General features: G+C 34.8%; 1 protein-coding gene across 18 annotated transcripts in view; it reads left to right on the top strand.

Annotated features, from left to right (window-relative positions):
• Nucleotides 1–5,170: 5,170 nt before the first annotated feature.
• The window catches only part of LOC147759294 (fasciclin-2-like), a 130,051-nt gene continuing 110,961 nt past the window's right edge, over nt 5,171–24,260 (top strand). For 9 of the 18 annotated variants that reach the window (XR_015331606.1, XR_015331603.1, XR_015331605.1 and 6 more), the window contains exons 1-4: nt 5,176–5,375; nt 6,242–6,513; nt 18,180–18,314; nt 20,824–20,961. Coding sequence is in view for 12 of the 18 variants with exons in the window: in XM_086998494.1 (XP_086854620.1) it covers nt 6,295–6,513; nt 18,180–18,314; nt 20,824–20,961 (492 nt within the window). In the remaining 6 variants the exon portion in view is untranslated. Of the gene's footprint in view, nt 5,376–5,408; nt 5,931–6,241; nt 6,514–14,344; nt 15,563–18,179; nt 18,315–20,823; nt 20,962–24,260 lie in introns of those variants that run through there. The other 9 variants (XM_086998500.1, XM_086998497.1, XM_086998503.1 and 6 more) reach the window with 6 other exon arrangements.

The raw sequence follows: 24,260 nt of genomic DNA on the forward strand, positions 1-24,260 counted from the left end.
AATGAAGCTGCTATTCAAACTTTTAATCTTTGAGTTTGATATATATATATATATATATATATATATATATATATAAAACTTATTTGCAATATTAAACAAAATTCACCTGCATAATTATCACTGCTTCCTTCTTATTAATCTAGCAGAGAGCTTAACCTATGGGAGTTTACAGGGAAATATCAACAAGTGTGCTTTATGTAATCTCATTTAATGGCCGATTAATTAGGCAAATTACTTTACAACACTGAAATTAGCTAAGTGATACCCAAGGGAAATTTACAGACTGACCCTCTCAAAGGTCTTTCAGGCCCATAAGTCACAACTTAAGAAAAGCACAAAACAATAATGCACAAAATAGGAGACTACCAATTCTGATGCAATAATACATTATGTTTAACTGCACAGTCAACATCAAATTTTAATTATGCACAACAGGTAACACCAACGAAAGTAAAAGCATAAGGCTTCAGGCCCATCAGAGTTCAAGTTTATACTTAGAAAGTGCCAGAATGAGAAAAATGAAATTTCACACAAAATTGCATAAAATTCAATAATAAATGATGACCCAATTGACCTGGCTTTCTAATTTGAACTGCATGCCAATCCTAAAAATCATACTCATAAGTTAAATATAATAATAAATAACACAGTTTTCTTTTCATAATGTTTGCAGTAGCAGTGCAAAAAGATTATTGTCAATTTTGATGTAACATTACATAATAAATTATAGAATAATTATCACCAATTTTTGATTATTGACTATAAATAGCATGAACATGTAGAAAATGTGATTACCATCCGGCTTCATGTCCATGGGAGCTCCGAGTCCCACAATGAATATGCCAAAAAGATAATGAATATTTCACTAAAATGTATAACTTCCAGAAAAAGAAGCCAATAAGACTGCTTTTCCAACTCGGGCTGCATTTTAATCCTGTGTTTCTTTTTTGAAAGTTTGACAATCATAAGTAACACGGTTTTCCCATAATGGTCATCATGGCAGCAGCACCAAAAATTGTGTTTTCATCTATTTTGATGCAACATTACATAATGCTTAACAGCATAATGACCATCAATTTTTAATAATAGAATATTAGTAACATGGACATTCAGAAAATGTGACAAGCAAAGGTCTTCAGGATCATGGAACTTCAAAGTCACACCTTGAAAATGCCAATAAGTGAAAAATTAAATTATCACAAAAAACTGTTTAATTGCCAGAAAAAATTACCAAACAGACTGCATTGTCTACTGAAGCTGTATTTTAGACCCATGTTTCTTTCCTGTAAGTTTGAGAACAGTAAGTGACATGATTTTCCTTAAATGGTCATCATGGGAGCAGTGCCCAAAATAGGGGTTTCTTCAAATTTTGATGCAACATTATGTTTAACAGCATGATGACCATCAATTTTTAATAATAGAATATTAGTAACATGGACATTTAGAAAACGTGACAAGCAAAGGTCTTCAGGATCATGGAACTTCAAAGTCACACCCTGAAAATGCCAATATGTGAAAAATTAAATTTTCACAAAAAACTGTTTAATTGCCAGAAAAAATTACCAAACAGACTGCATTGTCTACTGAAGCTGTATCTTAGACCTATGTTTCTTTCCTGTAAGTTTGAGAACAGTAAGTGACATGATTTTCCTTAAATGGTCATCATGGGAGCAGTGCCCAAAATAGGGGTTTCTTCAAATTTTGATGCAACATTACATAATATTTAACAGCATAATGACCATCAATTTTTAATAATAGAATATTAGTAACATGGACATTTAGAAAACGTGACAAGCAAAGGTCTTCAGGATCATGGAACTTCAAAGTCACACCCTGAAAATGCCAACGTGAAAAATTAAATTTTCACAAAAAACTGTTTAACTGCCAGAAAAAATTACCAAACAGACTGCATTGCCTACTGGAGCTGTATTTTAGTCCCATGTTTCTTTCCTGTAAGTTTGAGAACAGTAAGTGACATGATTTTCTTTAAATGGTCATCATGGGAGCAGTGCCCAAAATAGGGGTTTCTTCAAATTTTGATGTAATATTACATAATGTTAAACAGCATAATGACCATCAATTTTTAATCATAAAATATTAGTATCATGGATATTCAGAAAATGTGACTAGCAAAGGTCTGTAGGCTCGTGGAACTTCAAAGTCACATCTTAAAAATGCCAAAATGTAAACAAGACAGCACATTTCTGAAATGGGTTTATTTCCATTTTTAACACTTTTTTAACATAAAGCAAAATAAACAGTTTACTGCCATTTTTATATGACCAACTAAGAAAATTGATGAGATGGGAAAAATATCAATAGAACAGTGTTAAATGTCCAATTCCCTCCATTCTGAGATTCTGAACATAGTGGATGATTGAATCTAACAAACTGCAATGATATGAGTTTATTTCCATTTTTGACACTTTATTACACAATACACGATAACAAGTTTACCATCATTTTTACATAATCAACTAACAATGTTGTAAAGATACAGGAAATATCAAACAAACACTTTTACGTATCTTATTAGTTAAATAATGAGACTGTTAACATGCCTAAGAATTGAATCAAGAGGAAATGTGAAAAAACAGCACAACTTCTAAAATAATGGCCCAATTATGCTGATTTTCGAACTCAACCTGCGTTTTAGTAAGATTGACCACTCCTGTGAGTATAATGACAATTGGCCAATCTGTTTTTCTTATATTGTGTTATCAGTGTTGCATATATGTTGAAAAAAGTGAAAAAAACAGCATAACTCCCCTAAAAATGGCCTGATCATGCTGATTTTCGAACTTGACCTGCGGATTATGAATATTCATCAGTTTTGTAAGTTTCAAGCCAAAAAGTAAAATGGTTTTCTACTTATCGTGTTATCGGTGCTGCATATATGCTGAAAAAAGTGAAAAAACAGCATAACTTCCCTACAAGTCACCCCATCATGCTGATTTTCGAACTCGACCTGCGTATTATGAATATTCATCAGTTCTGCAGGTTTCAAGCCAAAAGAAAAAACGGTTCTTCACTTATCGTGTTATTGGTGAAAGTGCACGACGGCGACGACGGCGACGACGACAGACGCAGATGATGGCTATATGTACAGACACATCTGTGTCTGTACATAAAAATTTGATGGTCATTATGCTGTTAAGTATTATGTTTTATTGCATGAAAGTTGAAGAAAACCCTATTTTGGACACTGCTGCCAGGATAGCGATTAAGGGAAAACCATGTTACTTACGATACTGAAACTTACTGAAAAGTTTCATAAGACAGAAGTGCAGCTTGTGTTTGAAAACCAGTGTGATTGTTTTCTGTTTTGGAAGCAATGCAGGTTTATAGAGTGCTATACTGGCATTTTCAAGTTGTGACTTATCACTCCCATCTGCCAGGAGCCCTGTACTCTTACTTTGTAACATTTTCTGTATTTTGTTAAGTTACAAGAATGATTCTTAGGATTGACATACAGCCCCCCTCCCCCCCCCCCCAAAAAAAAATTATATATATATATATATAGATAGATAGATAGATTTTTTTTTAAATGAGTTTAAGCAATTTTTTTTTTGTGTAATTTTCACTGTACCTTATTCTGACATTTCCAAAGTTTAACTCTTATCAGCCTGACACCTTAGGGACTATTTCCAGACCCTATCACGCTAACTGTGGATCGATCTATCTCCATGGGAATTCTCGCTAAATTGCAATCAATGTAAGTGGCTTAGTTGTCTGTCATGCCTACTGAAACTGGCATGCCAGAATCCTAAGACTCTCAAACTGAAAGCAATTTAGTGAGAAACCCCTTGGAGTTGGATTGATCCTGTTAGATTGATCTAGGTATGGGAACTTAGTCTAATGCTTGATACACATTTTACTTTCATCCTAATCCAATGTTATGCAGAATAAGAATTTGATGTTGGCTATGCAGTTACAGTAAGCATAATACATTAGTTCATCAGAATTGACAGTATCCTATTTCCTGCGTTTTTATTTTCTGGTTTTTGTCTGTACATTTGACAGCTTTGCATGCTGCCTTGTTATATATATATGATCCACATGAGTACCCCATTTTAGGTCATTGCTTATATTGATGCCCAAAAGTTTAAACTGTGTAACCTCACAGATGTCATTTATAACTAATTGACGAGTAAATTGTCATTAGAGCTTTCTTTCAGCTCCCCTTTTCAAAGACAAATACAATAACAGCACCTGTGAAGATCATATCTGTTTTAGTTCTATTTGCTACAATGACACCTACTTATAAGATCACTTTCCACCTCAAAGGGCTCTATGATTGTTTGAAGATCCAGGTGCTTAAGTTATATTGTATACACCAAAAGAATGTTGACATATGTATTTCACAGAGTTTTCACTGATTTTAGATGTCAGCACCAAAATGGCGTCAGACAAAACTCCGATGTATAGTCACGCTTTTTTGAATAGAGACAAATGCAGCTGAACAATATTTTCTTTTTCTGTTCACATTTTTAGATAGCTAAATGATCATTTTTGCACATATGAAAATTTTGGAATCCGGAGAAACCTCTGTCTTATAGATTTTGAGCATTTCCAACAAGGTGCATGTATATTGAGCGTAAAGATCATTGGGTCAATGGTAGCTAGCAGCCTCGTTGGTGTCGTAATTATTGAATGAATGTCATTGTAAAAAATTTATGCCGTTTTTGTAAGACATGGACTTAAAAAAAGCAGAAAAAAAGTAATTTTGAGTTGGCAGTGTGCAGATACTTGCTGTCACACGCTGACTGACGCGCGAGCGCACACGCGCGTCATTCTAAAATCCAGAGAGACCTCTATAAGTACAGGTACAAACATCGGCGTTAAAGTTGGACTTGCGTAATTGCTGTCACACATTTTTAATTTCAAACTCACTTTCTTACACAAAAGCGGCTCTGGATCAACTCAAGGCGCATCTCAGCTTATTTGAAATTATTTTTAAAAATGTGAATATACATAATGATACATTTGGTACCTTAATAGCTGAGATATTTCACCCTTTTTGATACCCTCTAAATACTCAAAATTTTGGTCAATTCAAAATACGTAAACTTCCGGTTTCTCTAAAGTCCCCCTAGCGGCAGCTCAGTGAGGATTGGGGACACCTTTGGCACAGCAAAGCAAACGTGGGATTGTGGGTGTGACGGAATGCTGAGCCCTGATTGGCTGTTTTGTTCTCTCAAGGTCATTTTGACGTGCATGAGAGAGAGGTTCGTGCTCATATTTTGACACTTTCTTCAACTTATTTTGTAATTGTGTGATGCGGTAATTGAGGCTGTCTTCGCCGAGGTCGATTTGAATGCCTTCAAGCAATACAAGGAACCCGTAAGCAATACACATTTGGAACGTTTTGTCAGGTAAACATTGCACTCATTATTAGGCAATAACCCTTTTCTGTGGTACAGCGGCCTGCGCAATGTACTGTACATGTAGACTACGTTTCAGTTGAATAATCCTGTCTTTGGTTTTATCTTTAATTGTCTGGATATGTACAATTGAAAAGTGAACTTTAAAATGCCACTGCAGCCTCGATCACAGTGATGACACTGTTACATGTTGATCATTTATGATTTATGTACAGTAGTAAAGTATTCACTGGTGAGATTGTACATGTAGATCACTGTGTATTGTGTCTCAATTCTGATTATTTTCGTCGTCTGCACCGTACACGTCTGTACGGTAGCTGTGGTTGAGTTGTACTCACCGGGATCAGGCAGGGAAGTTGGGCTCTCCACCTGGTGTGCGCAGTACTTACCGTAATTGCGCGCTCTCCGTGCAGGGAGAGCACACCGGGTGAAGGTAGGAACTCTTGCATCATGCATAGACAGGGATAGGTGATGATTAAACCTCACGTGTGTGTAGCATAATCATTTGTTGTACTTGCCAGCAGAAAGGCGGTCACCAAGCTATTGGTAAACTTTAATTTTCATCAATGAAATGAATAATATTTTTTTAGATAGAAAGGAAATAGTCTATTTTTTTTTCTCTCCATCACTGAACTTATTTATTTCAACTTCATTGATCATGTTTGCTGCATGTACAGGTACCATGTACTTAGTCTCCTACATATCATTCTTTCATATTGAAAACACATATGCTTCTATTCATTGCCTTGTCTGTACTTTAAAAACCAGCCATTGTCATGCATGCAGTGACTTCATTGCATGAAAGATGTGCAACATGATAATTAAGCAACTTAGACATTTATTTTAATTTCATACAGCTGTAGAAGTATATCCGGGTTAACCCACTCCAGTAATAACAGACACCAACAATATGATGAATGGACATTTGTCAGTGAATGGAGACATTTTATCTGATGATGACCCCATACCAAATGGTCAGTTTGAAGAGGAGAAGAATATGGAAGAAGAGGAGGGGGATACTGAAGTTTTGAAAGATCCTTCTTGTGACCCTGAGCATCCAAAACAGATTCAGTTTCAGGACATTAGTGCTGCTGCCTACAAGATTAAAAATGGAGTCCAGAAGACACATGTAAGTATGTACAGTAAGGATCATATATCCCACTGACAAACAGTTGTCTTACAAAAAAAAAAAAAAAAAAAAAAAAAAAAAAAAAAAAAAAAAAAAAAAAAAATAATAATAATAATAATAAAAGAAATGAGAAATGCTTTCTTTTTTCATTCAAATGGGCCCATATGCTTTTTCATTTGCAATTTCTATTCTATAAACAGTGCATACCAACAACATGCATGCCCTCCTGTGTCATTGCCTGTATTAGTTCTTCAGTAAGCAGTTTTGCTTTCTTGTCTGTCTGGGTGTTTACTGCCAGGCACCTAACAGGCGAGGCATAAGGTCTTTTTTCATTTGTTTCTTTGTTCATCCGAAATCATGTATTGTATACAAGTAAATGTGTAGCAGCAGTTCTTTTTTTTCCCTTCCAATGTAGCATAAGGTCTGTCTTGACCTGAGCAATATCGGAAGGGATACATCTTTCAGAACTTGGCTTTACAGCTGTACATGCATAATCAGTGGAATTGGATATTTTTAGACTCAGTTCTAGTAAAACTTCACATTCCTGTAAGTCCCAGGCGATGGCTTACATTTTCTCTTTTGGCAGAGTGGAATTTTGTGCTATGTTCAAGTTGTATTTGACTTTTGCTTCCTTGTATTTTTTTTCCAGAAATGACCTAATAGCTAGGACTAACTTCCTTTGATTCTGTAAATCACCGAGAATTACTGCAGCATCCCTTCTGTTACCTTTGTTCATTTCTCCAATAGAATTTATTCTGTCCATATAGCACATGTGTAAAATTGCCCCTGCCCATCCCTGATGTCTACATCCCCGGCCCAGGTGTGTTTGACAGTCTCTCTTAGGGTAGGAGTGACATCAGTAAGATCATACATGATAATCCACTTTCTATTGGTGTTAGATTGCTTGGCTTTGTGGATCACTTCCATCTGGACAGAAGTGCCCATACAGTTAGATCCGAAAGTTCCAGACATTTTTATCTTATTTCTTATGGACCTGCCACTGATGCCAGGAATATTGCACTTTGCCTAATCCAAGTTTTTTAAAGAGATGTACAGGAATGTATTGAAAATGTAAATGTCATGGAATGAAAATAAGAAAACAATACTATTTATCTATGATACTAGCAGGAACTAAATGGAATTCATGCAATTTTGAATAATTATTGATCCTACCTCTTTGATCTTCAATTGCATAGGTTTGTGCTCATTAACGTTGACTAAACCATGTTGTCTTTCAATGTGTTCAATGCTGAGAGTTTCCCCAGTATGAGGACTGAAGGTTTCTGCTGGTGATCTAAGTGACGATGGACGCTTGTGTAATGGCTGGTGTCCTTGGATTGCTGTGCTTTATGGTAGGGGTCATAGGAGATGGTATGAGTACAGCTGCTAGATGAGGAGGCACCGTGCTTTCCTGGGGTTGTTGGTGGTGCAGATTTTGGGGCATATGTACAGGCAGCCACTGCTTCTGCATAGTTGAGGGGACTCGCCTTTGAGTTCATTGTAGCTGGTGGGATGGACATTTCTTGGAGTCTTTTCTGGACTCAATTTTCTTATACCTGTGCATCTACTAAACTATTCGTGTTGCACTGGGCCTCAATTAGATTTTCAAGCTTGTGCTGTGATTGTAGCAGCTTATCTTGTGAACCAGACAGTTTATCTTGTATTTTGTCCAGCTTTTCCAACTTAATTAGGGCATCATAAGCTTTGATTTTGCTGAGATCCACAGCTTTCCATAGTTCAGTAACCTTAGTGAGAATGTCAGATTTCTCATTCTGCCATTTCACATGTCTTAGGCCGTTTGCTCAGTTTCTATACGTAATTTGTGAATTTTATCCAAGATAGGTTTTCTTAAAATCTATTGGTCTAACTTAAAATTCACTGGTAAAAAAAAACCTCCAACAGACTGGACATTTACCTCTATTATAACAATACTAGTTACAACAAGACCTTGATTTGTCATATCTTTTTGGATTTAGAATTGCATTGTACTCCTTTTTTTCCCACCAAGGGTCAAAAATAGAAGTCATTATTGTGTTGAAATGTGTACTTTTCTTGAAAGTATAGACCTGAAGGGTATAAGAAATGACAATCCCGAGATAAAACCTTGTGTATGTATAAAGTTATGATTATTTGAATTTTGAAAATCATTTTTTAAATTTTCATAAGCTAAACCTTGAAGTGTGTGACTTTTATGATAATTTAAGGTATTGATCTCCAGAAAACCACTTAGTTTTACTCAGAGAGTATTGCTTTTTTTATGTATTTGCAAAAAAAATGGATGAAAATATCCAAAATGTGACGAATCAATGATATTTTGTAATTTTCCTGTTTCAGTATTAAATGTGACTTCATGAAGTTTTTGATTCTGAGATATTCTGAGGACTTCTGTACTTCACTTTACCTTGCATTAGTTCCTTATGTTATGCTTCATGATTGTGTAAAATATTATTTTGCACAGACATGTGTGCTAATTGCAGTGTCATGTTAAAATAAATGTCCTTTCCGAAACATCCCTGTTTCGGAGAGGACATTTTTTTAACATTTATGATATTGTTTTAATATATTGTAGTACTTGAGTTTATAAGTTTTAGGTAAAGTCTATGAATAACTGGGCAAAATAGGTGCAAGCTGAACTAAAATGAATTCTTTTTATTACATTTTGTGCTTGTTTTGTCTATTCTGTACTAGTAATTCATTACTGGAATTTTATTGTACCACCAGCGTAGGCGCTGGCGGTACCCACGGTTTTAGTCCCAACCTGTATGTTCCGCCGGCTCTGCCGGCTCCGCCGGCTCCTGCGGCTCCGCCGCCAAGTCACTGTTACTGCTTCTCCTCCTAGACGATAAGGGTTCCTGTACCCATCTCTTGGATTTAGGCCACCTATAATCTCAACTCGTTCCACGTAAAATTTGGGCTTTGTAGGTATTGGGGTCTAGGTGTGGCACTCATTGCAATGCACCCTTGTCTAAAAATGGCAAAATTAAATGCTAATTATCTACCCTACGGAAGGAGTTATGGGAAAATTTTCTACAGACGGCTTTCCAAAAGTCATATGTGTAGATTTCAAATATGCCCTTGGATTTGACCTTTGACCTTTATTTCAAGGTCAAATGGGCCAAAATTTTCAAAAAAATGAATTTTTTTACGAAAAAAAAATTTTTTGCCCTGTTATTCAGACACCACACATACTTAACCAATTATATTATTGGAAACTGTTACCCTTCGGGTCATCTTTCATCTCCGTGAATTTGGGGTCATTCAGTGCATTTTCACGGGAGTAGCGGCCATAAAGTACCGTAACTGAAAACTGTCTCTAATTCGGGAACCGTTAATGCTAAAGACCCATTCTTTTTTTGCATTTTGTAGAGCATGTAAAGCCCAACACTGGATGTGGTCTCCGTTTTTTTGTATTCCATACGGTTTTCGAGTTACGCTGTATCAAAAATTACATATTGGTGGTGAAAGCAAAATGTGCAGTACCGTAATGGATAATAAATTTTGAACTCTGGAAAAATAATATATAAGGCTGGGCAAAGCAGACAACTTGTGGTCAACTGTGACCTTGAAATTGACCTTTGATCTACTTTTCACCATGAACTGAACTTTGCAAATTTTGCTTCCCTTTTATCTCCAAAACTGGCAGAGATAGGTCCATGGTTACTGTTGAACTTGAATAGGAAGTCATATACTGGCAATCTAAATGTGACCTTTAAATTTACCTTTGACCTACTTTTCACCCTGAACTGAACTTTGCAAATTTTGCTTCCCTTTTATCTCCAAAACTGGCAGAGATAGGTCCATAGTTACTTTTAAACTTGAGAAGGAAGTCATATACTGGCTATCTAAATGTGACCTTAAATTGACCTTTGACCTACTCTTCACCATAAACTGAACTTTGCAAATTTGCTTCCCTTTTATCTCCAAAACTGGCAGAGATAGGTCCATAGTTACTATTGAACTTGAATAGGAAGTAATATACTGGCAATCTAAGTGTGACCTTGAAATTGACCTTTGACCTACTTTTCACCATGAACTGAACTTTGCAAATTTTGCTTCCCTTTTATCTCTAAAACTGGCAGAGATAGGTCCATAGTTACTATTGAACTTGAATAGGAAGTTATATACTGGCAATCTAGATGAGACCTTAAAATTGACTTTTGACCTACTTTTCACCATGAACTGAACTTTGCAAAATTTGCTTCCCTTTTATCTCCAAAACTGGCAGAGATAGGTCCATAGTTACTATTGAACTGGAATAGGAAGTCATATACTGGCAATCTAGATGTGGCCTTGAAATTGACCTTTGACCTACTTTTCACCATGAACTGAACTTTGCAAATTTTGCTTCCCTTTTATCTACAAAACTGGCAGAGATAGGTCCATGGTTACTATTGCACTTGAATAGGAAGTCATATACTGGCAATCTAAATGTGACCTTGAAATTGACCTTTGACCTACTTTTCACCCTGAACTGAACTTTGCAAATTTTGCTTCCCTTTTATCTCCAAAACTGGCAGAGATAGGTCCATAGTTACTATTAAACTTGAAAAGGAAGTCATATACTGGCTATCTAAATGTGACCTTAAATTGACCTTTGACCTACTCTTCACCATAAACTGAACTTTGCAAATTTTGCTTCCCTTTTATCTCCAAAACTGGCAGAGATAGGTCCATAGTTACTATTGAACTTGAATAGGAAGTAATATACTGGCAATCTAAGTGTGACCTTGAAATTGACCTTTGACCTACTTTTCACCATGAACTGAACTTTGCAAATTTTGCTTCCCTTTTATCTACAAAACTGGCAGAGATAGGTCCATAGTTACTATTGAACTTGAATAGGAAGTCATAAACTGGCAATCTAAGTGTGACCTTGAAATTGACCTTTGACCTACTTTTCACCATGAACTGAACTTTGCAAAATTTGCTTCCCTTTTATCTCCAAAACTGGCAGAGATAGGTCCATAGTTACTATTGAACTTGAATAGGAAGTCATATACTGGCAATCTAGATGAGACCTTAAAATTGACTTTTGACCTACTTTTCACCCTGAACTGAACTTTGCAAAATTTGCTTCCCTTTTATCTCCAAAACTGGCAGAGATAGGTCAATAGTTACTATAGAACTTGAATAGGAAGTCATATACTGGCAATCTAGATGAGACCTTAAAATTGACTTTTGACCTACTTTTCACCATGAACTGAACTTTGCAAAATTTGCTTCCCTTTTATCTCTAAAACTGGCAGAGATAGGTCCATAGTTACTATTGAACTTGAATAGGAAGTAATATACTGGCAATTTACTGTGACCTTGAAATTGACCTTTGACCTACCTTACGATTAACTTAAATTTAATTGTACCATTTTTAGTTATATATATTTTTTGCATATTTTTAAAATTCTTGTTGCATGTTTACAGCTTGTCAAGCACAAGACTGGTGGCTGTGTCCCTTATTTTGTGTATGTGGGGGTCTAAAAGAATGCGCTTGCTCCAGCTGGTGGTACAATATTCGGAGGCGGTATCGCCTCTCTGATCCTCTAGTTTTATTAAATATTGATTCTGAGATATATTCCAGGTATTCTTTACACCACTACACCTTATTCCAGTTTCTTTTGTTAGAGTTCATAGCTGTATAAAATATTATTTGACAATGTCAGATTTACCAACAGTAAAGACATGTTTAAAAATATGTCCTTTTAGACATGTCCTTGTTTCGGAATGGACATTTATTTAATATTTATGAAATTGCCTTAATCTCATAGTATGTTGGTTTACAAGGTGAAGCAACCATTGGACAAAATATGAGTTAACTAGATTAAAACTGAACTGTTTTTATTACATTAATTGGTCATTTTGGATAGTTTTTGATTCTTTTTTGAAATGTTACTCCATTAGTATTTGATCATGACATAAAATAGAGAGTTCTACACTCCATTATACCCTATTCTGCTTCCTTTTGTTACAGCTCATAGCTGTATAAAATATTATTTGACAAGGTCAGGTTTAAATTTAGTAATTACATTTTTAAATATGTCCTTTTAGGCATGTCCTGTGTTTCGGAATGGACATTTATTTAACATTTACAAAATTGCTTAAATGATATATATATATATACCGGTATATCATGATGTATGTATATAATATAAATAATCACAGGAAGTTAATTATAACCTGCCTGCAAGCGCCTCTGTAAACCGTGCCAGTGAACTGACTCTTGCAACTTTAACATGTGTAGCCTCATAACTATTTTCGAATACTTTTATGTACATCATAAGTAAGCAATATTTAAAGTAAGGTAAGCTATATTATTCAAAATTATATTCTACATAAATTTGATGTGCTTCCCATCATCCTCTTCCTCATGAATAATAAATAGATGAGCAGACCAAAGAGTAAACAAGTGTTTTAGAAAATGTGTTAAAAAATGTCCTTTCCGATACAAAGCATCCAAATTGCCTTTATTTCTATTTATACTGATATAATCTCATTAATTAATTGTTAATTTAACTTTGAAATACATGAACTTTGGGAAAATATGCAATGGAAGTTCTAGTAGATCCAAAGAAAAGATGTTGACTCGCAAAAATGAATTTTTTTGTTGAGGATGTATATAGAAATTTAAAAAGATGCCAGTGAAGAAATGTTCTTCTATTATTTTTATGTCATATGCATGATGCTCTAACAGTAATTTGCTCATGTCAAGTGAAACATACAGCATTTAACACAGAATTCTCTCTATTTATAATATTGGCAACGTAAAGGTACTTTGTTTCTGAATGGACGATTTTTAACAAGCATCTCAAAAAAGGGCACAGTTAAATGGGTTTCTGTGCACTGGGGTTTTCTTATATAAAAATAAATATCACATGTCCTGGGCTTTAGAGAAATATATATTGTTACAGGCTAGGTGTCAACATGTTCTTTTTATGTAAGAAAAACCCAATGTTTCGGAATGGACAAATTTAATGGAAAAACACGGTAGGGTTATTTTGCACTCCATGTCAAGCTCCAGAATCATCGCGCAGATTTCATTATTTGATACAAACAATACCAATACATCCAAATAATGATTAGGATGGTTAATTATACTGTATGTTTTATGATATATTTTCTGAAAGTAATTTATTTTTGTTTTGGAATGGACATATCGTTTAACGGAAATACCAGGATGCCATTAAAAGACTTCTTTTTCCTAGGATACACCTCTCTCCTGTTAATATTTAAACTTTTTGCTTCCACCATACTACTGAGTGTTTTATAATCCAAAAAAATGCAATGTCAAAGACTGTTTTAATTTATTTCAGATTGCTTTTATATTTCATATGACTGAAACAGGAAAAATTTTTGGTCATTTTTCGGGCTTTGCTTTAGCATAACTTTGGACTCGGTGGTGATATTTAATTTCTATTTTCAGTGTTTATCTTCACTTACACCATTCTCCAACATAGTGATAAAAGAATTCTTTGATCATATGTATGTAATTTGTTATTTAGCAATATGTGGGAAAATCTGAAAAGTGCCCAGGATTGTAAAAATGCCCATATTTAAATAATACATACATTAAACTCTTCTATGTGTACACACAAAATACTGGTAGTAAGAAAATGCAGAATGCATATCTACTATTATTTATGTTCTTAAACTCCTTATCTATTTTTAAAAAATGCAAGAGAAAGCCATGTAATGGTGCTCGGACATTGCTTTAATTATATCATTTATTGTTAAAAATAACTAACTTTAAATTTGAATCACTATGTAAATATTTGAAATTTATTTTAAATGAAACTTTTATCACATAAATTGCCAATTGAAAATATCAAATATGATAAATAGACAAGAACACAATGGTCCATTATATGCATGTTGGATTGAAAAAAGCTGTTAAGATAATCTCACATTTATTTCTAAAATTCACTATTCGCTGTTTAAAAGATAAAAGTTGAATCGTTTTAATCACTGAATCGGTACATAATGGCAGCTGAGCAGAAATCAAAACCATATCTGCCTTGGTCAACTACAAGTATCTGCTCTGTACTAGTGTCAGCACTGCTCAACTTAAAACTGTAACTTAAAAACTAACCTATGTCAATATCCTGAATTTGTATCAGTGCCAGATTATATTTAAAAACTCACAGAAAAATTAAGTGGGTTAGACAAAATAAGTCAAACATGGGCTCCTGCACTAGCCTCTCAAATATGCCTTTTGTAAAGGTATGTTGCATATAGTGGATGACTCATCATGTGCTCCATGTACTAATTCTTTCTGTTAAGTAAACAGGACCTATTTTAACAATTGAAATCAGCTTGAAGCAGACTGTAGACCATATTGTCAAGTTTGATTATCTACTGGTGTGAGAGATGCAGACGATCTAAGTTGATCATTTTAACATTGGGAGTAATGGAGCTTACAGATTGTTTTACCTCTGGGCTTGGCGGCCATCATGTGATGTCATGCCGACTGTAACAATAAAGAATCTCTGGGGTAGCCCTAGCAAATTTTTGCACCTAGCCAAATCACCACTTTTTTGTCAATTTGTTAACAAAATGGTTATAATTTGACTAAAACAAGTCAAATCAAGCCCCTTTTCTTTAGCCAATTTAAGTAAGTTTTAGATTTTTGGCTAAATTGGCAAGTGTTAGCGCTACCCCAGAATCTGAATTATTAGCTAGATCGTGCAATGAGTCATTGAGGGCGGGCTTTAAATTTGATTGGAGGGCAGTGCAGGCAAGCGAATGTGGTCAGAGGTAACTTGATACAATGAAGATAGGGTATAGTGAAGAGGTTAGTGTCAAGTCATCTCTGAAACTCAGGGTGGCACACCCTTGGCAAGGCAAAACAAACGTGGGATTGTGGGTGTGACAGAATGCTGAGTCCTGATTGGCTGTTCAAAACAGCGTTTTATGCTGTCCAAGTCATTTGGCCGTGTATAAGAGAGGTTTGTGCTCATATTCTAACACCTCGACTTAATTTGTACACTTGTCTGATGCGGTAAATTGAGGCTGTGTTCCCCTAATTTCAAGATCCATTTGAATGCTCAAGCAGTACAAGGTGAGTGATGGTGGACGCTTGTGTAATGGCTGGTGTCCTTGGATTGCTGTGCATTATGGTAGGGGTCATAGGAGATGGTATGAGTACAGCTGCTAGATGAGGAGGCACCGTGCTTTCCTGGGGTTGTTGGTGGTGCAGATTTTGGGGCATATGTACAGGCAGCCACTGCTTCTGCATAGTTGAGGGGTCTCTCCTTTGAGTTCATTGTAGCTGGTGGGATGGACATTTCTAGGAGTCGTTTCTGGACTTGATCAATTTTCTTATGTGCATCTACTAAACTATTTGTGTTGCACTGGGCCTCAGTTAGATTTTCAAGCTTGTGCTGTGATTGTAGCAGCTTATCTTGTGAACCAGACAGTTAATCTTGTATTTTGTCCAGCTTTTCCAACTTAATTAGGGCATCATAAGCTTTGATTTTGCTGAGATCCACAGCTTTCCATAGTTCAGTAACCTTAGTGAGAATATATATGTCAGATTTCTCATTCTGCCATTTCACATGTCTTAGGCCGTTTTGCTCAGTTTCTGTGCATAATTTGTGAACTTTATCCAGGATGGGTTTTATCCAGGATGAATTTTATCCAGGATGGGTTTTCTTAAAATCTATTGGTCTAACTTAAAATTAAAAAAAAAAAAAAAAAAAAAGACTCCATCAGACTGGACATTTACCTCTATTATAACAATACTAGTAACAACAAGACCTTGATTTGAGATAAGAGATAAGATAAGAGTTTATTCAGCCATTAATATATAAATATAAAAATTCATATAAAACAGAAATTGGACTGCTATTCTGGTTACAAATTCTAAATAAATTAGAAATTTCCATTTTTGTTGTTAAAATGAGACACAGCAGACGGGTAAAAACTCTTTAAAAACCTTTCAGATCCCTTAAAAGTTAAAAGCCTGCAGTTGCACGGTAAAAATTTTAAAAAGTCCATGTGCCGGGCAGGTATTTTCAGACATGATTTTCTCTGTTTTTGTTACTGATCTGTTAGTATAGATGGCACCTAGAGAGGGGAGTTCCAGACCGATGATTTTGCCGCACATTGATGTGACCATATCTAGACGCTTGCGTTCTTCTACAGTGGCCCGCCCACACCATACTATGATTGCAAATGTTAATGTACTTTCTATAATGCATTTGTAAAAGTTTGCTAAAATCATTTCATTTGAAGTAAAATCCTTCAACTTTCTTAAAAAATATACCCTTTGCCTCGCTTTTTTAACTGTTTGTCTATGTGGTCCTTCCATGTAAATGAGCTATTGAATTCTTCTCCCAGAAGTCTAAAATTGGTAACTTGCTTTACTGCAGTGCCACTGTCAAATCTTTTTGGATTTAGAATTGCATTGTACATGTAAGAGTGTTAGAATTCAGAAAAATAACAATCAAATTGAAAATATCTTCTGAAAACTTAGTTTTGCAATATTAATGTTTTGGTGGAATAATTGCACTGTCTGAATTTTTTTCTAAAAGTATATAATTGTACTAAATATTTAAATAATACATTAAACTCTTCCATGTGTACACACAAAATACTGGTAGTAAGAAAATGCAAAATGCATATCTACTTTTGTTTATTTTTATTTCATGTTCTTAAAATCCTTATCTATTTAAAGAAAATGCAAGAGAAAGCCATGTTATGGTGCTCAGACATTGCTTTAATTATATCATATTTATAATTAAAAATAACTAACCTTAAATTTTAATCACTTAGTAAATATTTGAAATTTATTTTAAATGAAACTTTTTTCACATAAATTGCCAATTGAAAATATCAAATATGATAAATAGATAAGAACATAATGGTCCATTATATGCATGTTGGATTGAAAAAAGCTGTTAAGATAATCTCACATTTATTTCTAAAATTCACTATTCGCTGTTTAAAAGATAAAAGTTGAATCGTTTTAATCACTGAATCGGTACATAATGGCAGCTGAGCAGAAATCAAAACCATATCTGCCTTGGTCAACTACAAGTATCTGCTCTGTACTAGTGTCAGCACTGCTCAACTTAAAACTGTAACTTAAAAACTAACCTATGTCAATATCCTGAATTTGTATCAGTGCCAGATTATATTTAAAAACTCACAGAAAAATTAAGTGGGTTAGACAAAATAAGTCAAACATGGGCTCCTGCACTAGCCTCTCAAATATGCCTTTTGTAAAGGTATGTTGCATATAGTGGATGACTCATCATGTGCTCCATGTACTAATTCTTTCTGTTAAGTAAACAGGACCTATTTTAACAATTGAAATCAGCTTGAAGAAGACTGTAGACCATATAGATTAGAAGCAAAAACAAACAAAACAAACAAACAAAAAAATACTGTTTGACTGCATCTACTGTGCACTTATGGTCTTTTTAATTTCTTGACTAAATTTTTAAAAGATCTTTAAAAGGTTTCTAAAGAGTTTTTTCCCATCTGCTGTTTCTTAGTTTATAAACATCAAAAAATTTTAGCAACATATATTGTAACTGTGAAACTTTATACAATTTACCTGAATAGCAATCCAATTTCTGTTATATGTGATTTTTTTTTATTTGTATATTAATGAATGAACAAACCCTGATCTTATCTTATATTTTTAGTTGATGCACTCTGTATTTTTTCAGAGAAAACACCTACTAGGAAGAACACAGCGTGTGACCAATATGGTTTTCAGCAGTGGTTTGGCGACAAGATGGCAGTTACTAACATGGTTTACAGCTACTGTAATGGCTGGTGTCCTTGGATTGCTGTGCGTTATGGTAAGAGTCAAAGGAGATGGTATGAGTACAGATGAGGAGGCACCGTGTTTTCCTCGGGTGGCTGGTAGTGCCGATGTGGGGCGGGTGTACAGGCAGCCACTGCTTCTGCATAGTTGAGGGGTCTCTCCTTTGAGTTCATTGTAGCTGATGGGATAGACATTTCTTGGAGTCTTTTTTGGACTTGATCAATTTTCTTATACCTGTGCATGTACTAAACTATTCGTGTTGCACTGGGCCTCAATTAGATTTTTAAGCTTGTGCTGTGATTGTAGCAGCTTATCTTGTGAACCAGACAGTTAATCTTGTATTTTGTCCAGCTTTTCCAACTTAATTAGGGCATCATAAGCTTTGATTTTGCTGAGATCCACAGCTTTCCATAGTTCAGTAACCTTAGTGAGAATGTCAGATTTCTCATTCTGCCATTTCACATGTCTTAGGCCGTTTGCTCAGTTTCTATGCGTAATTTGTGAATTTTATCCAGGATGGGTTTTCTTAAAACTATTGTTCCAACTTAAAATTTAAAAAAAAAAAAAAAAAAAGACTCCAACAGACTGGACATTTACCTCTATTATAACAATACTAGTAACAACAAGACCTTGATTTGAGATAAGAGATAAGATAAGAGTTTATTCAGCCATTAATATATAAATATAAAAATTCATATAAAACAGAAATTGGACTGCTATTCTGGTTACAAATTCTAAATAAATTAGAAATTTCCATTTTTGTTGTTAAAATGAGACACAGCAGACGGGTAAAAACTCTTTAAAAACCTTTCAGATCCCTTAAAAGTTAAAAGCCTGCAGTTGCACGGTAAAAATTTTAAAAAGTCCATGTGCCGGGCGGGTATTTTCAGACATGATTTTCTCTGTTTTTGTTACTGATCTGTTAGTATAGATGGCACCTAGAGAGGGGAGTTCCAGACCGATGATTTTGCCGCACATTGATGTGACCATATCTAGACGCTTGCGTTCTTCTACAGTGGCCCGCCCACACCATACTATGATTGCAAATATTAATGTACTTTCTATAATGCATTTGTAAAAGTTTGCTAAAATCATTTCATTTGAAGTAAAATCCTTCAACTTTCTTAAAAAATATACCCTTTGCCTCGCTTTTTTAACTGTTTGTCTATGTGGTCCTTCCATGTAAATGAGCTATTGAATTCTTCTCCCAGAAGTCTAAAATTGGTAACTTGCTTTACTGCAGTGCCACTGTCAAATCTTTTTGGATTTAGAATTGCATTGTACATGTAAGAGTGTTAGAATTCAGAAAAATAACAATCAAATTGAAAATATCTTCTGAAAACTTAGTTTTGCAATATTAATGTTTTGGTGGAATAATTGCACTGTCTGAATTTTTTTCTAAAAGTATATAATTGTACTAAATATTTAAATAATACATTAAACTCTTCCATGTGTACACACAAAATACTGGTAGTAAGAAAATGCAAAATGCATATCTACTTTTGTTTATTTTTATTTCATGTTCTTAAAATCCTTATCTATTTAAAGAAAATGCAAGAGAAAGCCATGTAATGGTGCTCAGACATTGCTTTAATTATATCATATTTATAATTAAAAATAACTAACCTTAAATTTTAATCACTTAGTAAATATTTGAAATTTATTTTAAATGAAACTTTTTTCACATAAATTGCCAATTGAAAATATCAAATATGATAAATAGACAAGAACACAATGGTCCATTATATGCATGTTGGATTGAAAAAAGCTGTTAAGATAATCTCACATTTATTTCTAAAATTCACTATTCGCTGTTTAAAAGATAAAAGTTGAATCGTTTTAATCACTGAATCGGTACATAATGGCAGCTGAGCAGAAATCAAAACCATATCTGCCTTGGTCAACTACAAGTATCTGCTCTGTACTAGTGTCAGCACTGCTCAACTTAAAACTGTAACGTAAAAACTAACCTATGTCAATATCCTGAATTTGTATCAGTGCCAGATTATATTTAAAAACTCACAGAAAAATTAAGTGGGTTAGACAAAATAAGTCAAACATGGGCTCCTGCACTAGCCTCTCAAATATGCCTTTTGTAAAGGTATGTTGCATATAGTGGATGACTCATCATGTGCTCCATGTACTAATTCTTTCTGTTAAGTAAACAGGACCTATTTTAACAATTGAAATCAGCTTGAAGAAGACTGTAGACCATATAGATTAGAAGCAAAAACAAACAAAACAAAAAAAAAATACTGTTTGACTGCATCTACTGTGCACTTATGGTCTTTTTAATTTCTTGACTAAATTTTTAAAAGATCTTTAAAAGGTTTCTAAAGAGTTTTTTCCCATCTGCTGTTTCTTAGTTTATAAACATCAAAAAATTTTAGCAACATATATTGTAACTGTGAAACTTTATACAATTTACCTGAATAGCAATCCAATTTCTGTTATATGTGATTTTTTTAAATTTGTATATTAATGAATGAACAAACCCTGATCTTATCTTATATTTTTAGTTGATGCACTCTGTATTTTTTCAGAGAAAACACCTACTAGGAAGAACACAGCGTGTGACCAATATGGCTTTCAGCAGTGGTTTGGTGACAAGATGGCAGTTACTAACATGGTTAATAGCAATAACCTTGTTAGTTTGTTGTGATGCTACTGCTTTTCAAGATGTAAGTGATGTGGCACAAGTGTCAAATGTCTGTGCATGCGTGAAAATCTTGCTGTTGGAATTAAACAAAATAAAGAAATTGACTTGCCTGCCAGTATTTTCCATCTGGTTGTTGCGATATAGTTTGCTGTCTGATGTCATTCGAGAGAGTATATTGTTGATCTTATACATGTATACTCAAGGAAAAAGAAACACAACACTCAGTTTTAGGAGATTTTTTGGGGGCAGAATAATTTTAATTTTGAGATCCGCCAGTTTTATGTGAACCCTACATCCATTTCTAATCCTCAAACAAACTTTTTTGGCATTTACACATGTTTGAGTGCAATAAAACAATCAAAAAATAAAGCAACCCTCAAACCAAAAGTGGCAGGAATTGCATCATACTGTCCATAGTTGACGTAACCCCTTGTTGGCATCTTGGACAGCGGTTATTCGTCTCCTCATGGATCGGCAGTAGTGTCTGACTTGATCCTGTGGCATTGCGGCCCATTCTTCCACCAGTGCCTTTCTCAGCTGCTGCTGAGTTTCAGAAGGATGTTCACGTCGTCTCCTGTACACCGGATCTTGGTCATCTGTTCTGAAGCAGTGTCACCTTTTCTTATCACTGAAGGTGACTTGGCACCACCTCTGCAAAGTCCAAGGATGATGTGTAGTGCACCATTCAACCCGACCTCGGTGATGTTGGGGGGTAAGTGCTGATCCAACATATGGCTGATATTGTCGGATACCGTCAGCGTGGAAGCGATTACGAATGGTTTTGGCCGACTCTAACCTGTGGTGTGTCCCAGTGGTCTTGGCTGCAGACCTGGTGGCGGGCCGGAACCTGTCATGGAGATGTATCAGCCGGTTGGTGCGGTCTTGTTGCAGTGGTCGTTACACGGAGGCGACCAGTATGAGAGCAGTCGTTAGAGGAACCAGTGGCATGGTATCGCTGAGCAAGACGAGTAATGGTAGAGTGGTGGACTCCAAACATCCTGGCGACAGCAAGACAACCCCGTTCAGCTTGGAGCATGCCAATAGCTCAATCTCTCTCTGGTTGCGACAATCGTGGTGTCATGAAGAAGTGTGTTTATGGCTTCATTCTGATGCCCTTTTATAGTGAAGACTAGAACACAGTTAACGAGTGGTAAAACTCAACTCTGAGTTTCAGACATGAGTTTGTGTGCATAAAAAATCCCGAAATGCACTCTTTATTGTCCTCACAATCAGTCAAGCGGTACCAATAAATCTGTTAATCTGTCTTCAGTCTAATGGAGAATGAAATCATGATGCTAAGCCATTTTACCAAATGCACCCATATTTTTCGGGAATTTCCAAAAATTAAATGTTTCTTTTTTCATAGAGTATACTAAAAGGTAATTCCAATAGTGGTTAGATACATCATAGTGGAAGGAAGCTGAGGTAGCGCTTTCTTTTTTATGTACAGACACAAATGTGTCTGTTCATATTGCCATCACCTACATCTGTCTTCGCCATTGTTGCTGTCGCCATCACCGTCGCCATGCACTCTCAGCGTAAACACGATAAGTGGAAGACAGTTTTACAATTTTGCTTTATATTTACAGAGCTGATGAATATTTATAAAACGCAGGTCAAGTTTGAAAATCAGCATGATCAGGCCATTATTTTAGAAGTTATGCTGTTTTCTCACTTTTCATCATATATGCAACACTGTAAACACATTTCAAGGAAAACCAATAGGCTTATTGATATAAAACTCACAGGATTGATTAAAGGGATAATAACTCTTCGTTTTGGCCAAAAAATGAATTTTCCTGGATTAAACAACAATTTTCCCATACTTACCAATAGTTTATGAATCCATTTTTACATTCAAAGTTAGTCCCCATATTTTTGCTAAAAAGTTTGGTTTTTTGTTATAATCTCTTAAGAGTCTTTACTGTGTTTACAGTCTCATTATTGAACTAATTAGATATGTATGCTGTTCTTTTGACAAATTTTTCATCTTTACAATATTGTTATAGTTGATTACATAAAAATGGTGTAAAACCTATATTAATCTATTGTGTAATTAAGTGTCAAAAAAGCAAATCATTGCAGTTTGTCAGATTTAATCATTTACTATGTTCAGAATCACAGAATGGAGCAAACTGAACATTTAACATTGTTCTATTGATATTTTCTACATTTCAACAATTTATTTAGTTGATCATTAAAAAAGTACAGTAAATTAATTGTTTTATGTAAAAAAAAAGTGTTAAAATGGAAATAAACCCATTTCAGTATAGCTCTGTCTTGTTTACATTTTGGTAATTTCAAGGTATGACTTTGAAGTTCCATAGTCCCGAAGACCTTTGCTAGTCACATTTTCTGAATATTCATGATACTTCTATTTTATCATTTAAAATTGATAGTCATTATGCTGTTAAGCATTATGTAATATTGCATCAAAATTGAAGAAAACTTTTTTCTAGGCACTGCCACCATAGTGCCTATTAAAGGAAAACCATGTCACTCACTCTTCTCAAATTTACAGGAAAGAAACATGGCCCTTAAATGCAGTTTCCTTTGGAAAAGCAGTCTGTTTAGTTTACATGTATTTTTCTGGAAGTTATAATTTTTTTTTATGAAAATTTGATTTTTATTTTGGTATATTGGCATTTTCATTATTTTGTGCATTGTTATTTTCTGCTTTTTGTCTGTACATTGCACAGCTTTGCTGCCTTTTTTTTTTTGGGGATGTACAGGCACAGATGTGCCTGTACATATAGCTGTCACCTGCATCTGTCATCGCTGTCGTCGTTATTGTTGCAGTGCACTTTGATCACCGATAACACAATAAGTGGAAAACCGTTTTACTTTTTGGATTGAAACTTACAAACTGATGACTATTTATCATATGCAGGTCAAGTTCGAAAAATCAGTATTATTGGGCCATTATTTAATAAGTTTTTTTTTTTGCTTTTTTCAGTATATATGCAACACTGATAACACATTTCAAGGAGTTAGGCCTGTTGTCATGAAACCTATAAGAGATACAGGTCGAGTTCAAAAATTAGCTTGATCAGACTAGTTTTACAAAAGTTATACTGTTTTTTTGTTTTTTTTTTGCTTTTTTCTGCATATATGCAACACTGATAACACATTTTAAGGAAAACTGAGCAGCCTATTATCTTGCAACTCACAGAGCCATCAGTCTAACTAATAGGCAGATCAAGTTCGAAAATAAGCTTGATAAGTTAAGTTTTGATAAAGTTATGACTTTTTATGTACAGACACAGATGTGTCTGTACATATAGCCATCACCTGCATCTGTTGTCGTGTTGCTGTCGTCGC

Source organism: Lingula anatina, unplaced genomic scaffold, assembly GCF_051362555.1.
Source record: "Lingula anatina isolate TDL-2025a unplaced genomic scaffold, LinAna3.0 unanchor82, whole genome shotgun sequence".
Taxonomy (NCBI): Eukaryota; Metazoa; Brachiopoda; class Lingulata; order Lingulida; family Lingulidae; genus Lingula; species Lingula anatina.